Here is a 13,085-nt window from a genome sequence, read left to right as displayed (position 1 = left end):
AAGAAAACATTCATCATCTGTTCTGTTTAACATCATTTCCTAAGCAGGGCTTAGAAAGTGATGAAGCCCTGTTTAAGGGACTCCACTGAAAATTGTAAACAGATGAAGACAGACACACAGATCAGTCATAACATTAGTAGAGGTACAGGTACATCAACTGAAGCATCTGTGCTCCAAGAAAGGACAACCGGCAAGCCTGCGTCAAGATCATGGAGACCTAAGGCTTATTAATGCCATCCATGGAGGCCCCACATCACAACCTACAGGACTTAAAGGGTCTGCTGCCAATGTCTTGGTGCCGAATACCATGGGGCACCTTCAGTGGTCTTGTGTATGTCTACATATATATGATTATGCCCACAAAATTTCAGCCTACAATGGAATATCCACTACTCACACTTGAAATGATAATATGCATAAGTACAGCAACACAACAAAAAAAACCCTGAATGATCCTGGAGCGTCAGAAGGAGAGACTAAGTCAGAGCAGTTTATCACATCCAACAGTTAAACAGATTTCATGAGGACTGTGTTAGAAAAGACTTCACCCACGCTGTATCCCCTGCCCTTGAGCACATGTGTAGCACAGTGGAAGAACTCACTCTGAGGGAGGGTGGCCGCTCTGGTCTTCACCATGGAAACTGCATATTTATCCTGAACTTTCTGTGAAGGAAAAATAATTGTCAAGCCATTTTCCTCTGGTGCACCCCCCACCTGCCCCCCCTTTCTCAGAGTGCAACAGAAGGGCACACAGCTCAGGTGAAATGAGACCCCCAGCACACAAATGTCCAAGAACAGGCAAATGTGTTACAGCTTTGAGCTTAACTATTAAACTCTGGCTATCTGTGGGGTTTGGTTTCTGCACAAACACACACACACACAAGCATACCTTAAGACACTGTGCTGCAGAGTCTTTACAGCCCTTATGGATGCTGACAGCACAGTCTAAAAACACATGGACAAAAAAAAACAAACCACATATTAACACATAACAAATACACTACGGACTAAATGTATTGATTTGCCCCATCTATACATACTGTAAGCCATAATAATGCTTACACATAATGCTTCATATTTCTGAGCTGTCAGAACAAAAAAAAAAAAAGTTGTCTTAAGTCCACTGCATAGTGGCAAAATCTCTTCAACTGCAAGACAGTGATATATCTTTTGCTGCCAGAACAAAATCTTGTATCTTCAAAACGGCAACTTTAAAGGAGAAGGAAAAACCCTACAAAACAGCAACTTTACAAGAGAAAGAAAAAAACCTTATATCCAAAAAAGCAGCTTTACAGGAGAAGATAGAAATATTTAAAACAACAGCTTTATAGGAGAAAGTAAACAACCATATTTACCACATTCAATGCAAGTAAATGAAACTAATTTAACTACAAGTTAATCTGGTTCACGACTGTGAACACAGTCATGACACAATGTAAAGAACAACCGCCAGATTTCAATTACACCAAAAAGTGATGAAGGTATCTGCAGGCCAGCAACAATATATTCAATTAAGTAGTTTCAGGAGCATTGGACCAATGGTGGAAGAGTCACTGTGCCCACGAAACAGCCTACCAAACCAAAAATAGATTTTTCCAAACTATCTATTCGAAAGAAGATTTTACTTAGAGCAGTCAGGACTTTTTAGGGTAAATAACACAAAGCTACCTATTCTACAGGTTAAGCTTTCAGAAGTTGGTCTTAACTTAGTGAACATTGGAATTAACAGCTCACATTTCACTTAACAATAAAACTGAAAACACTTTTATGAGAAATTAAAAGTCACTCTAGGACCATTAACATCAACCAACACAGAAAGTTTAGCATAGCATCATGCGTCAAGTGAACCTGCTGGTTTTCTATTCACTATATGCAGCTTAAAATATTTAAACTAATAAGGACGCCAAAGCCAAACAAGTAGAAAACTCACTAGTGCAGTGTAGAGTTTCTTTCCCAGCAGCAGGCTTGTCGCACACCTCACACACTGAAGGCCCCTGGCCAGGTCCTGCTGTAAACTGGTGTCCGTTACCTTGCTTCTCTTTGGCTTCTCTCTCCTTTGCTTTCCCCTTCGAAAACCAAGAAAGAGCCATGATAACATTACTGGCCCATATGGCAAAGGCCATAACTGTCTACCGTTTCCATCTGTTCCTTTAGGGCTTTAGCTCTATCATGCGTCAGGGAGACCAAAGCAGTTGAGACCGCCAAGTTTGGGTAGATTGGGTTCAGGAACTGGTTAGCCGGGCACAGGAGGGGTTAATGATTAAAGCGCTAGGACTTGGGACCACATGTTTGTTTTTAGGATAGCTGCTCAGCCTGTGTTTAGTCATGGCCTTTTTAGGTTCTGAACTTAGGTTTAGAAACATATGGTAAAAGAGGACTGAAAAATTGGCTGAAACTGAAGGCAGAACAGCTGTCAAACGACTCGTGCATGTGTTTACCTTATTCTTGTTGCGAGTGCTGTACATTCGACTCTTGATGAAACTGAAGGTACGGCTAACTTTATATTTCTCAGACTCCGCCTTCGAAGGAATAATGTACCGATCCCATTCTTCTTCCTCGATTCTAAAAACACAGTTTCATCATTCAAATACACTTAAGAGTTAAAGACAACAAGGACAGTTAATATGAAGTGTGGTTATATTTCCAAGCTGGATATACTGGTCAGCAAGTTAACTGGTTTGAACCAGAAGTAATCTTAAACCTAAAGTAGCATTATTACATACAGGAGAACTGCAGGACAGTGGGTCAACCTGGAAAACTGGTCTCAGAACCATAGTCTGTGAGTTTTCCCCCCAGATTAGTTATTGCCACCCACTAGCTCGGACTTCGCCTACCACACGATGGCAGGTAGGGTGAATGATAACACAGGCTTATAGCGCCACCTCTATATATATATATATATATATATATATATATATATATATATATATATATATATATATACAGTGGGGAAAAAAGTATTTAGTCAGTCACCAATTGTGCAAGTTCTCCCACTTAAAAAAATGAGAGAGGCCTGTAATTGACATCATAGGTAGACCTCAACTATGAGAGACAAAATGAGAAAAGAAAAATCTGAAAATCACATTGTCTGATTTTTAAATAATTTATTTGCAAATAATGGTGGAAAATAAGTATTTGGTCAATAACAAAAGTTCATCTCAGTACTTTGTTATATATCCTTTGTTGGCAATGACAGAGGTCAAACATTTTCTGTAAGTCTTCACAAGGTTGGCACACACCGTTGCTGGTATGTTGGCCCATTCCTCCATGCAGATCTCCTCTAGAGCAGTGATGTTTTGGGGCTGTTGGCGGGCAACACAGATTTTTAACTCCCTCCAAAGGTTTTCTATGGGGTTGAGATCTGGAGACTGGCCATGCCACTCCAGGACCTTGAAATGCTTCTTACGAAGCCACTCCTTTGTTGCCCTGGCAGTGTGCTTGGGATCATTGTCATGCTGAAAGACCCAGCCACGTTTCATCTTCAATGCCCTTGCTGATGGAAGGAGGTTTGCACTCAAAATCTCACAATACATGACCCCATTCATTCTTTCATGTACACGGACCAGTCGTCCTAGTCCCTTTGCAGAGAAACAGCCCCAAAGCATGATGTTGCCACCCCCATGCTTCACAGTTGGTATGGTGTTCTTTGGATGCAACTCAGCATTCACTCTCCTCCAAACACAACGAGTTGTTTGTACCAAACAGTTCTACTTTGGTTTCATCTGACCATAAGACATTCTCCCAATACTCTTCCGGAACGTCCAAATGCTCTCTAGCAAACTTCAGACGCGCCCGGATATGTACTGGCTTAAGCAGGGGAACACGTCTGGCACTGCAAGATCTGAGTCCCTGGCAGCGTAGTGTGTTACTGACGGTAGCCTTTGTAACATTGGTCCCAGCTTCTGCAGGTCATTTACTAGGTCCCCCCGTGTGGTTCTGGGATTTTTGCTCACCGTTCTTGTGATCATTTTGACCCCACGGGCTGAGATCTTGCGTGGAGCCCCTGATCGAGGGAGAATAGCAGTGGTCTTGTAGGTCTCCCATTTTCTGATTATTGCTCCCACAGTAGATTTCTTCACACCAAGCTGCTTGCCTATTGCAGATTCAGTCTTCCCAGCCTGGTGCAGGTCTACAATTTTGTTTCTGGTGTCCTTCGACAGCTCTTTGGTCTTCTCCATAGTGGAGTTTGGAGTGTGACTGACTGAACTCGTTAACGGTATAAAAGACACCTGCCCACAACCTCAAACAGTGCCATTAATACAGGTAATGAGTGGAGGACAGAGAAGCCTCTTAAAGAAGAAGTTACAGGTCTGTGACAGCCAGAAATTTTGCTTGTTTGTAGGTGACCAAATACTTATTTTCCACCATTATTTGCAAATAAATTCTTTAAAAATCAGACAATGTGATTTTCAGAATTTTTTTTCTCATTTTGTCTCTCATAGTTGAGGTCTACCTATGATGTCATCTCATTTCTCTCTCATTTTTTTAAGTGGGAGAACTTGCACAATTGGTGACTGACTAAATACTCCCCCCCCCCCCACTGTGTGTGTGTGTGTGTGTGTGTGTGTGTGTGTGTGTGTGTGTGTGTGTGTGTTTTATATAGGGTTTTTTTTGGAATGCACTGGACAGCTCAACACGCTTGGGGAAGAATGTTAAATTTCTTTAGGTCAACCAACAGATGCCTGCACTGGCTAGCACCATGGTGGGTGATGTGGGAGAGGGAGAGCCATCCTACCCACACATAGATATTATACTCTTTTGGACTCCTGACCACAGATGACTATGATATGAAAGGGCCAAAGCTTACGGAGTCCCACACAGAGTTTTCATTTTTTTTGTTTACATTAAACTTAAATGATTTTTTCCCTACACATCCATAAAGCTGTGTAACACATGGGTTGCGGTTAAACTGACAGAAACCTACATAAACATTTATGAAGTCCAATTCTAACAAGCATCAGTTGTCATAGAAGTTATTTTGGACAAATTTTAGGTACTTTTACCTGAGCACTGACACTTTTTGGAATAACCCTTTTTTTTGTTTATAGAAGTTTATGTGACTTGTTATGAAATGTTGAATGTCGCATCAGGCAGCCTTATAAAGGATGTTCACTGTTACCAAATAATGTATACTAACTTGAAATTTAACCTTTTATTTTTGTACATTCCTCAAGATCTAACCATTTTGCAACAAATATTTATTTCGATTACTGCTTATATTGATGCTAAAGCATTGTCCACAAATTTCAGTTGGCAAAAATGCAACCTATTGGCTCTCGTCTTGATTCTTAGGGACACTTTGCCTTGGACAGTTTCAAGTATTCCCCAGTATATCCTGAGTAGAAGCAGGTGGGTCTGGAAAGGGAATACCTAAAACCATGCATGGGAGAGAGGATCTCCAGAACTAGGTCTGAGAGATCCTGGTCTACAGCAAATCAAGAGACACTGTATTGTCCTGAATTTATGTTACCTGTAAGAACCTGTATCCCGAGGTTAGCTTGCTAGCCAATAAATCCTGCTTGGTAATAATTGCCACATCCCACTTAATCACAAAAAAACATGAGTGTTGTTGTGGTTTAAAGAGAACACATTCTTCAGCAGTTATTTATAACACACAGGTTAGTTGGGTTTCGGCAGTGACAGCGGCTCTGTGTGAGTCATGCATTCTCCCAGCTACATGTCCAATTACAAATTAGTCATTGCCCTCAATAACAAGAGGCTTGTAAGCATTCCCTGCATTCTCAGCATTTCATACATACCTTAGAAGATTACAGATTTATATGTATATGTGTGTGTGTGTGTGTGTATATATATATATATATATATATATATATATATATATATATATATATATATATATACATATACACACACACTCACACTCACACTCAACATTGTCTAAAGATGTTATAGCCACTTTGTCTGTGTCACTTAACTGAAACATCAAGGTTTTACACTGTTAGCAATGTTCTAGATCTCAATCAGGGGTCAGTTTCTGACTACAGAACTGCTCTTGGCTGAATATTTTGTACCTCACTGGGTCTACTACCCAAAGAATATTTGGCCAGAGGTCTTACTGTCAGAAAATGACCAATGATTGATGGCAGAAAGTGTGCCTGACAACAGATGGACTGCAGTAATTGTACACCTAAAAGGTGAACCTATATGGTGGAGCACCTAGGAAAAGCACAAGGTAGGTGTTCCTAATAAAGAGGACAGTGAGTGTGTGGTTAGTTCCAACTGCTTCAACACAGTATCGAGACAATTTAGTAACAAACATTTTTTTTACTCCATGCCAGAAGATACACACTGGATGCTGTAGTTAGAGGTTGGGGGTCAAACAACATAAAGGTTAGAAGTGTAAGCAGATGGTCAAGATGGTCAAGCTAATGGCAGATGCTGGAGGTCTGAAGCGAAGAATGCTGTGACGTACTCTTTGAGGAATTCAGAGAGAGTAAGGTGCTGGAGGGAGTCATCCAGCTCAACGCCGGACTCGTCATCGGCCGACTGAGCGCGTCTACGGAACTTTAACTCCCTACAGAGGTTTAAATACAGGGCTGAGTGAGCACTGAGCACACCACTGTGTCACATTTTTATTGTGGACATTAATCTCATGTCTGAATAAAAAGGATAACATTATATTTTATGCCTGAGGTGGAAAAAATGTTTTTAGAGGATGAACATATTTCATGTGTGGATTTAAAATAAATAAAATAAATAAAGTATTTGGAAAATTTTAAAATGGAAAGCAAAACACCTGTTTTGTAGAACGACAAATGTACTAGGCTGAAACCAAGCATCAGACATTGCTTCCATAAACATTTTTGTGTAATATCTTTGACATGTGGGCCTCAGATGGCTGGTTCTATTCACCACCACTGTGAACATTTCACACCAAAACGCTGAATAATAATAACCGTTAACTTTAATTATTAAATAAAAAAAAAAAAAATAATTAAATTAATTAAAACTAACAATCAAGCAAAACAACACTAGAACTTCCCTTTAAACCACCAACTCCCATTAACAGATACTATCCACCAGATGGAGATATTGTGCAAAGGAGAGAGAGTCAGAGAGACTCAGCCAGACTTCCAGACGCATCTATTACAACACATTTACTCCTTTAGGTTCCATCAGCACTTTCGCTCACGTGTCTGCTCGCTACACCTAGCGCTTTTGAAAAAGGTCAGGGCCATTTTGAGGGGAAAAAAGGAAAAAGCCATGACCTTCGAAACTACAACAGGAAGCACTCTGTCTCCAGGCAACCCTGTCGTCACTCTGACATCCGAGAATCCTATAATCCCGCTCGATAGCACAAACAGAAAGTGAGAAGACACTCTGGGTGTAGAGTGGAGCCATTACCTTTTCTCTTGCGACTGCTCTGTTAGGCTGAATGCACGCTGTTCTGTTGAAAAGAGAATAGATCCATTAGTGCAATGTATGTACAATGCTGCACATGCATGTACAATGCAACACGGTTCAGGTGTTTGTCCAAAAGCCACCTGTTGAAGTAAGAATTCAAAAAATAAACTGAAAAAAAGGTCCTTGCGTTTTTCATTTATTAGTACTCTCCCCATCACATGTAATGCTCCAGTGGGCAACCAAGGTGCTAACAGGAAAGCGATAGGTACCAAGCTTCGGTGCATCAGCTAGGAGACGCCCATGCTGGCCAGCATCCCACTGAAGTGAAGTAGAGAGAGAGCACGAGAGCGCCATCTACACACCCGGATATGCAAGGCCAATTGTGCTCTCTCAGACTCCGACTGCTTATAGCAGGCAGCATGACCCGGGTTTTAAACCAGCGTCCCCTGCTGTTCTTCACTTTTTAACATAATTTAAATCTGCTAGTTGTTCTTTAATGAATGGACTAATAGAAATGCTCCAAAATGACTTGAAAACATAATTTTGTCCTTTTGCTGTAAAGTTTTGTGAAGATTTTTGTTTCTGTAGCCCTAAAGATAGTCATACAGTGTCATAAACCACATGAATTTGTCTGCACCAAACAAACAAAGATCTGGGTTAAGAGACAATTTTGAGGACGCATTTACGGAGATGAGATTGGTGAAAGTCTAAATCCAGTGTTTATTAGCAACATTAGCCTAGCATCTCCCGTTTAAAACTAAAGAAGCAAAATTCAGATACCATAGTCTTGGTTGATTGATTGCATTTAGGGAAGACATCATGTTCATTTGATTAAGGGCTTGAATTCCTGTATTAAAAAAAGGGTGTTTGCATAGTCATGCGATGCTAAAACCCTTAAAGAAACAGGTCTTGGCTGATCGACTGCAGGTGATGAGTAATAAATCATGTTAATTGTATGTTAACTTTTCCCTGAACTGTTCCTTTAGTTAACATCATTGATGAAATTTGCTGGATGCTTTGTTAGGCAGAGATTGGAACACTGTCAAAAGAGTTCCCAGGGGGCTCAGCGTGTCAGTCTAACATGCTACCACTATGGGCACTATGGGGGTCCCGAGTTAGAATCCAGAGAAATGCTGCTTTGCCATTAGCGGCCGGAGTCCAAGAGAACCCAATTGGCTATGCTCTCGCCGGGTGGGTAGATGGCGCGCTCCTTCCAATCACTCTTAAGCCATGTTTGTCGGCACAGGCTTCTTTTAGCTGGTACAGTGGAGCTGGGGACCAGACACGGTGATGTCTCCAGCAGCTTGAAAAAAGGCAGTGGCTAGCTTTGCATGTATTGGAGGTTAAGTCTTTTCACTCCTAGTGTTGGTTATTATGTTATGAACAGGTGGGTTTATTGGCAGTATGAAGTTGGGTGTTCCCAGTATGGGTGTGATGGTGAATACTGAATGACGTACAGGTCCATTTTGAACCACTTAGTATGATTGACCAGTTCCTAATAATTGGTATCAGTGAAATAGACAAAATGACTTTGGTCAGGACTGTTAAACACACACACACACACACACACACACACACACACACACACACACACACACACACACACACACACACACACACACACACACACACACACACACACGACAGTGCAGCAAACCTTAACATGAAAATGAGGACATGACGATGCCAGTAGCCAAATATCAGCGACAATCTGCTGTTCCACATCTAGTTTAAATGCAAGCACAGCAGGCCATAAGGGGTCAGCAGCCACAGACAAATACAGAGAGTTTACACACACACACACCTCTGAACAAGCCCAGACAAAGACTTCATGACGACCACATTAGACAAACACCCTGCTTAACTACAATATCGCTCAGATAACTCTGTTACATAAATCCCTTTTGCACATGAACACCACATACACACCCTCAAAAACGCACCCGCACAGATGCAGCAAGCGCCACCAGAAGCTACATGCATGTTATTGGCTGCGTGCAGCAGAGCTGGCTCAGGGGTGTTTGTTTGGCAGTACTTACTAACAGGATTGAGCAGAGAGAGAGATTTAGACAGAGACAGAGCCTGTAGGAGAGACCTGCTGCCACTGCTGCTGGAGAGGGCGCCATCTACAGGATAGAGTGGATATTATACTACAGCACAGCCCAGCACTGCTCTTAAGAGTTTTTAAAGATAATAAAAACAATACAATACCATCAGCACTGCAAATTTAATCCAAGACTAAGCTTAATCCATGTCTGGGGAAAGTGACCCAATGATACAATATCATTATCACAATGGTTTTCTAAGCTGTGGACACTGTCTGTACTTTCACAAAAACCTGAATTATATTTAATAACACTAACATTAACATTCAAGTGTTTTACACAACTATTACAAGGACTGACATTTTCCTCAAAGAGGAATAATGATGGATTTTCCTCAAAATCACCACTAAAGAGGAACTGAGTAATATTTGAAAACACAGATACGACTATATCCACCAAAGAATAGACAAACACAGACATAAAACGGTTCCCTTCCTCTATCCTCTAATGCTAGAAAGACACTTTTACTTGGCCCATCTTGCCCAGGAACAGACTGGACAGGAAATGTAACAGATGCTATCTTCCATTTCCTCAGGACTGTGTTTTCAGTGCCCCAACATTTACAACAGGAAAACGTGCAAAACGCTTGTTTTGTTTTGTTTGTTTGTTTTTTTGTTACTTTTATTTCTTTTTTTGTTAAAGCAAATAAGCAAATAAACAGTAATGATGCTTTAGAATGGGCCATTACAAAAAATCAACACAAGAATTTTGAGCAAAATCTAAAAAAAACAAAAATTGAAATAATAAATACTCTTTTTTCTTCATAATGACAGATAATGATGAGTTTTTTTTTTATTGTAGTAGAAGTGCCCAAACATAAATCAAGCAGTGGCCTTTCTCAAGGTTTCTATGACTGATTATGAAGACCCTAATTAGCTTGTCATGCGATAAAACTTTAAAAGCTATATATAAATATGCCTAGCACTCGGAAAATGTAAATAACTGATGCCCACAAAGAGGGGAGAATGGATTCAATTAAATACCAGCAAATTCTGAAAGCAAAGCTGAACATGAAGGGTGGGGGGGGACTCTACAGCAAGATAATGACAATTGACAGAAACAGAAATTTAGTCCAAAGGTGCCAAAACATTTGCATGCAACTATATTGCTAAAGTGCTATGGATAGTGTTGTGTTATTGCATCAGCATTAAACATTTCTCTGTTAGTTTTACTCTGATGAAAGAAAAAAAATATATATATATAAATCTTATATATAAATATAGAAAGAAAGGTGAAGAAAGGTATCTGCTGAACAGCAGTGTCATTATTAAGTAACTATAAGACACTATATTGAAAGTGAAAGATGAGGGGGTCTAACCCTGGCTTAGGTCAGCCGGTGGGGGCTGGGTGTCTCTGCTGAAGCGAGGGGGCAGCAGGCTGATTTTGGGTGATGAATAGGAGTATGAACGGAGACGACCTCCCTGATCAGCAGAGTCCTGTGAAGCAAAAACATGATTTGCAAGAACGAATAAAAGCTATTCCAACATTAGACTGAGATTTAATAAGATTTAAGTCCAGTATTAGTGTGAGGGATGTGATGACCTGGCCCTGAATCCAGTCTATTAACTCTGAATTTCTGCTGATACTGAAATGTGTGCATAATAAATTGCACAGCTTTTGCAAGTATAAAAAAGGTAATAAAATGTAGGCAAGTTTGCCAATTTCCTTCTAATGCTGCAAGACAATCATGTTAGCATCTTCACAGAGTGATTATTTGGACTGCTTCAGCTATTTAATTGTGCATTCAGTAATGTTCTTGAACTACTTTTTTTAATCATTACTTAATAGTGTCATCAATAGCATCTTTACAGCTCATCTCGAACAATCTGATGGTATTGGCTACCAGTTACTTGATTTTTGGTATGAGCAAAGCATAATGGAATGTATTATGCATTCTTAACTCATAATTAGTTTCATTTAGTATGTGTGTGAATTAGCAATTATACGGTGTATATACCTTTGCAGAGGTGTGATTACAGGCAGAAGAGGCAGAGTGAGAGCGGATGCAGGTGAGGTCAGGGCTGGGGTTACCACTGTTCTGGGAATCTCCATTGCTCTTATGGTCAGAGGATATCTGGGGAAGGGGCTTCTTCATAAGGAAATCATCATCCTCCTCCTCACTGTCCACTTCCAAGGCTACAAGACTTGGGCTTATGAAAGGGGCAAAACATACAATGGAATGCTCACAAGCTGACATGGTAAAGCATATTTACACAATGAGGGTTGTTTACATATAAATAATAATCAAATATAATACGGTTAAGCAAATAATTAAAACTTTAAAATGATAGTTTGGTTAAAAAAAAAACAACAACTAATAGTCTCCCCATACTCTAAAACGCATGGACATGTTTGCTTCCTTAGCACAAATACAGTAGCAGCAGACATTGTGAGGCCTAAATTTTATCCATAATTTTATATGTGAAGCACCTCTTGGACCCAAGTATAATTGAGCAGATTGAGGATTCTCCAACATAGGAAGCTATATACACACTGATGTAGCTTGGGTGCATATTTGAAAGGGAGGAAATCAGAAGAAGAAAGGCAAACAAGTGTTGTTGTACCAATTGTTTTTTCAAAGTCATGGTAAATCAGTCCTAATGTAACAAATCGATGCTATAGTAATGATGCTTCTGCTAAATTACATCTACATAGTTTGAGGCAAGTGTGTGATGCAAACATGTACACCTTGATTGACTATGTTACCATAATGAGATGTGTTGTAAATTAGATTCATCGCTTTACCAAAAGTTATTAGCCAAAAGTTAATTAATAAAAGTTAATTACCTAAGCTCGTATGATTCTGGAGGGGAGCCAGCACTGTTGTAGGTCAGATCAGTGGGACGGGTGGTGCGAAGAAACCTGTCTAGCACCAACCCCGCAGGGGAAGTGGGTGAGAAATGAGTTAAGGATGGAGAAAAGGGGCGAGAAAACTGCGGCTTTTCCTTTGGTCCCTCATCCTCTTTGACAGGTGGTGGAGTGTCCATTGACCCAGTTGATGAGGTCTCTGCCCCTGACCCAGGCCACACCCCACTGTCTGTCCCAGAGCTGTCTGCGGTCACTCCATGAATGCTGTACTTTCTGCTGAGGTCATCATCCTAGGAGAAGAAAAAGTAGACAACAATGTAAGCAATCATGACCTCCATCCATTTAAACACTGCCAAGCAAACTAAATTGAATACATTCATACGTAGAAAACAATGGGAACACATTAGTAAATAAAGAATGTTGTAAAAGAGGGGTTACTATTAGTTCTTTGGCAGAGCTCAGTAACACTGAGATAAATAACTGATCAGCACAGTGATTTATCAGTCTACTCAGGCTTTAACTGAGGTCAGTAACACTGATAAATCACTGTGCTGATCAGTTATTTATCTCAGTCTACTCAGACTTTAGTAGAGCTCAGTAACACTGAGATAAATAACTGATCAGCACAGTGATTTATCAGTCTACTCAGGCTTTAGTAAAGCTCAGTAACACTGAGATAAATAACTGATCAGCACAGTGATTTATCAGTCTACTCATGCTTTAACAGAGCTCAGTAATACTGAGATAAATAACTGATCAGCACAGTGATTTATCAGTCTACTCAGGCTTTAGCAGAGCTCAGTAACA

At 40.3% G+C, this 13,085-nt stretch overlaps 1 protein-coding gene across 6 annotated transcripts in view; it reads right to left on the bottom strand.

The window, feature by feature from the left end:
• The window catches only part of arhgef28a (Rho guanine nucleotide exchange factor (GEF) 28a), a 93,160-nt gene that overhangs the window by 31,850 nt on the left and 48,225 nt on the right, over positions 1-13,085 (bottom strand). For 2 of the 6 annotated variants that reach the window (XM_072673966.1, XM_072673998.1), the window contains 10 exons: positions 12,258-12,568; positions 11,428-11,620; positions 10,789-10,906; positions 9,405-9,491; positions 7,366-7,408; positions 6,434-6,535; positions 2,439-2,562; positions 1,931-2,066; positions 890-945; positions 603-663 (listed from right to left, as the gene is read on the bottom strand). In XM_072673966.1, the coding sequence (XP_072530067.1) occupies positions 603-663; positions 890-945; positions 1,931-2,066; positions 2,439-2,562; positions 6,434-6,535; positions 7,366-7,408; positions 9,405-9,491; positions 10,789-10,906; positions 11,428-11,620; positions 12,258-12,568 (1,231 nt within the window). The remainder of the gene's footprint in view (positions 1-602; positions 664-889; positions 946-1,930; positions 2,067-2,438; positions 2,563-6,433; positions 6,536-7,365; positions 7,409-9,404; positions 9,492-10,788; positions 10,907-11,427; positions 11,621-12,257; positions 12,569-13,085) is intronic. The other 4 variants (XM_072673982.1, XM_072674006.1, XM_072673974.1 and 1 more) reach the window with 3 other exon arrangements.

This window comes from Salminus brasiliensis, chromosome 1 (assembly GCF_030463535.1).
Source record: "Salminus brasiliensis chromosome 1, fSalBra1.hap2, whole genome shotgun sequence".
Classification (NCBI taxonomy): domain Eukaryota; kingdom Metazoa; phylum Chordata; class Actinopteri; order Characiformes; family Bryconidae; genus Salminus; species Salminus brasiliensis.
Note: the sequence above shows the minus strand (reverse complement) of the source record. Positions and strands in the feature narration are given on the sequence as shown.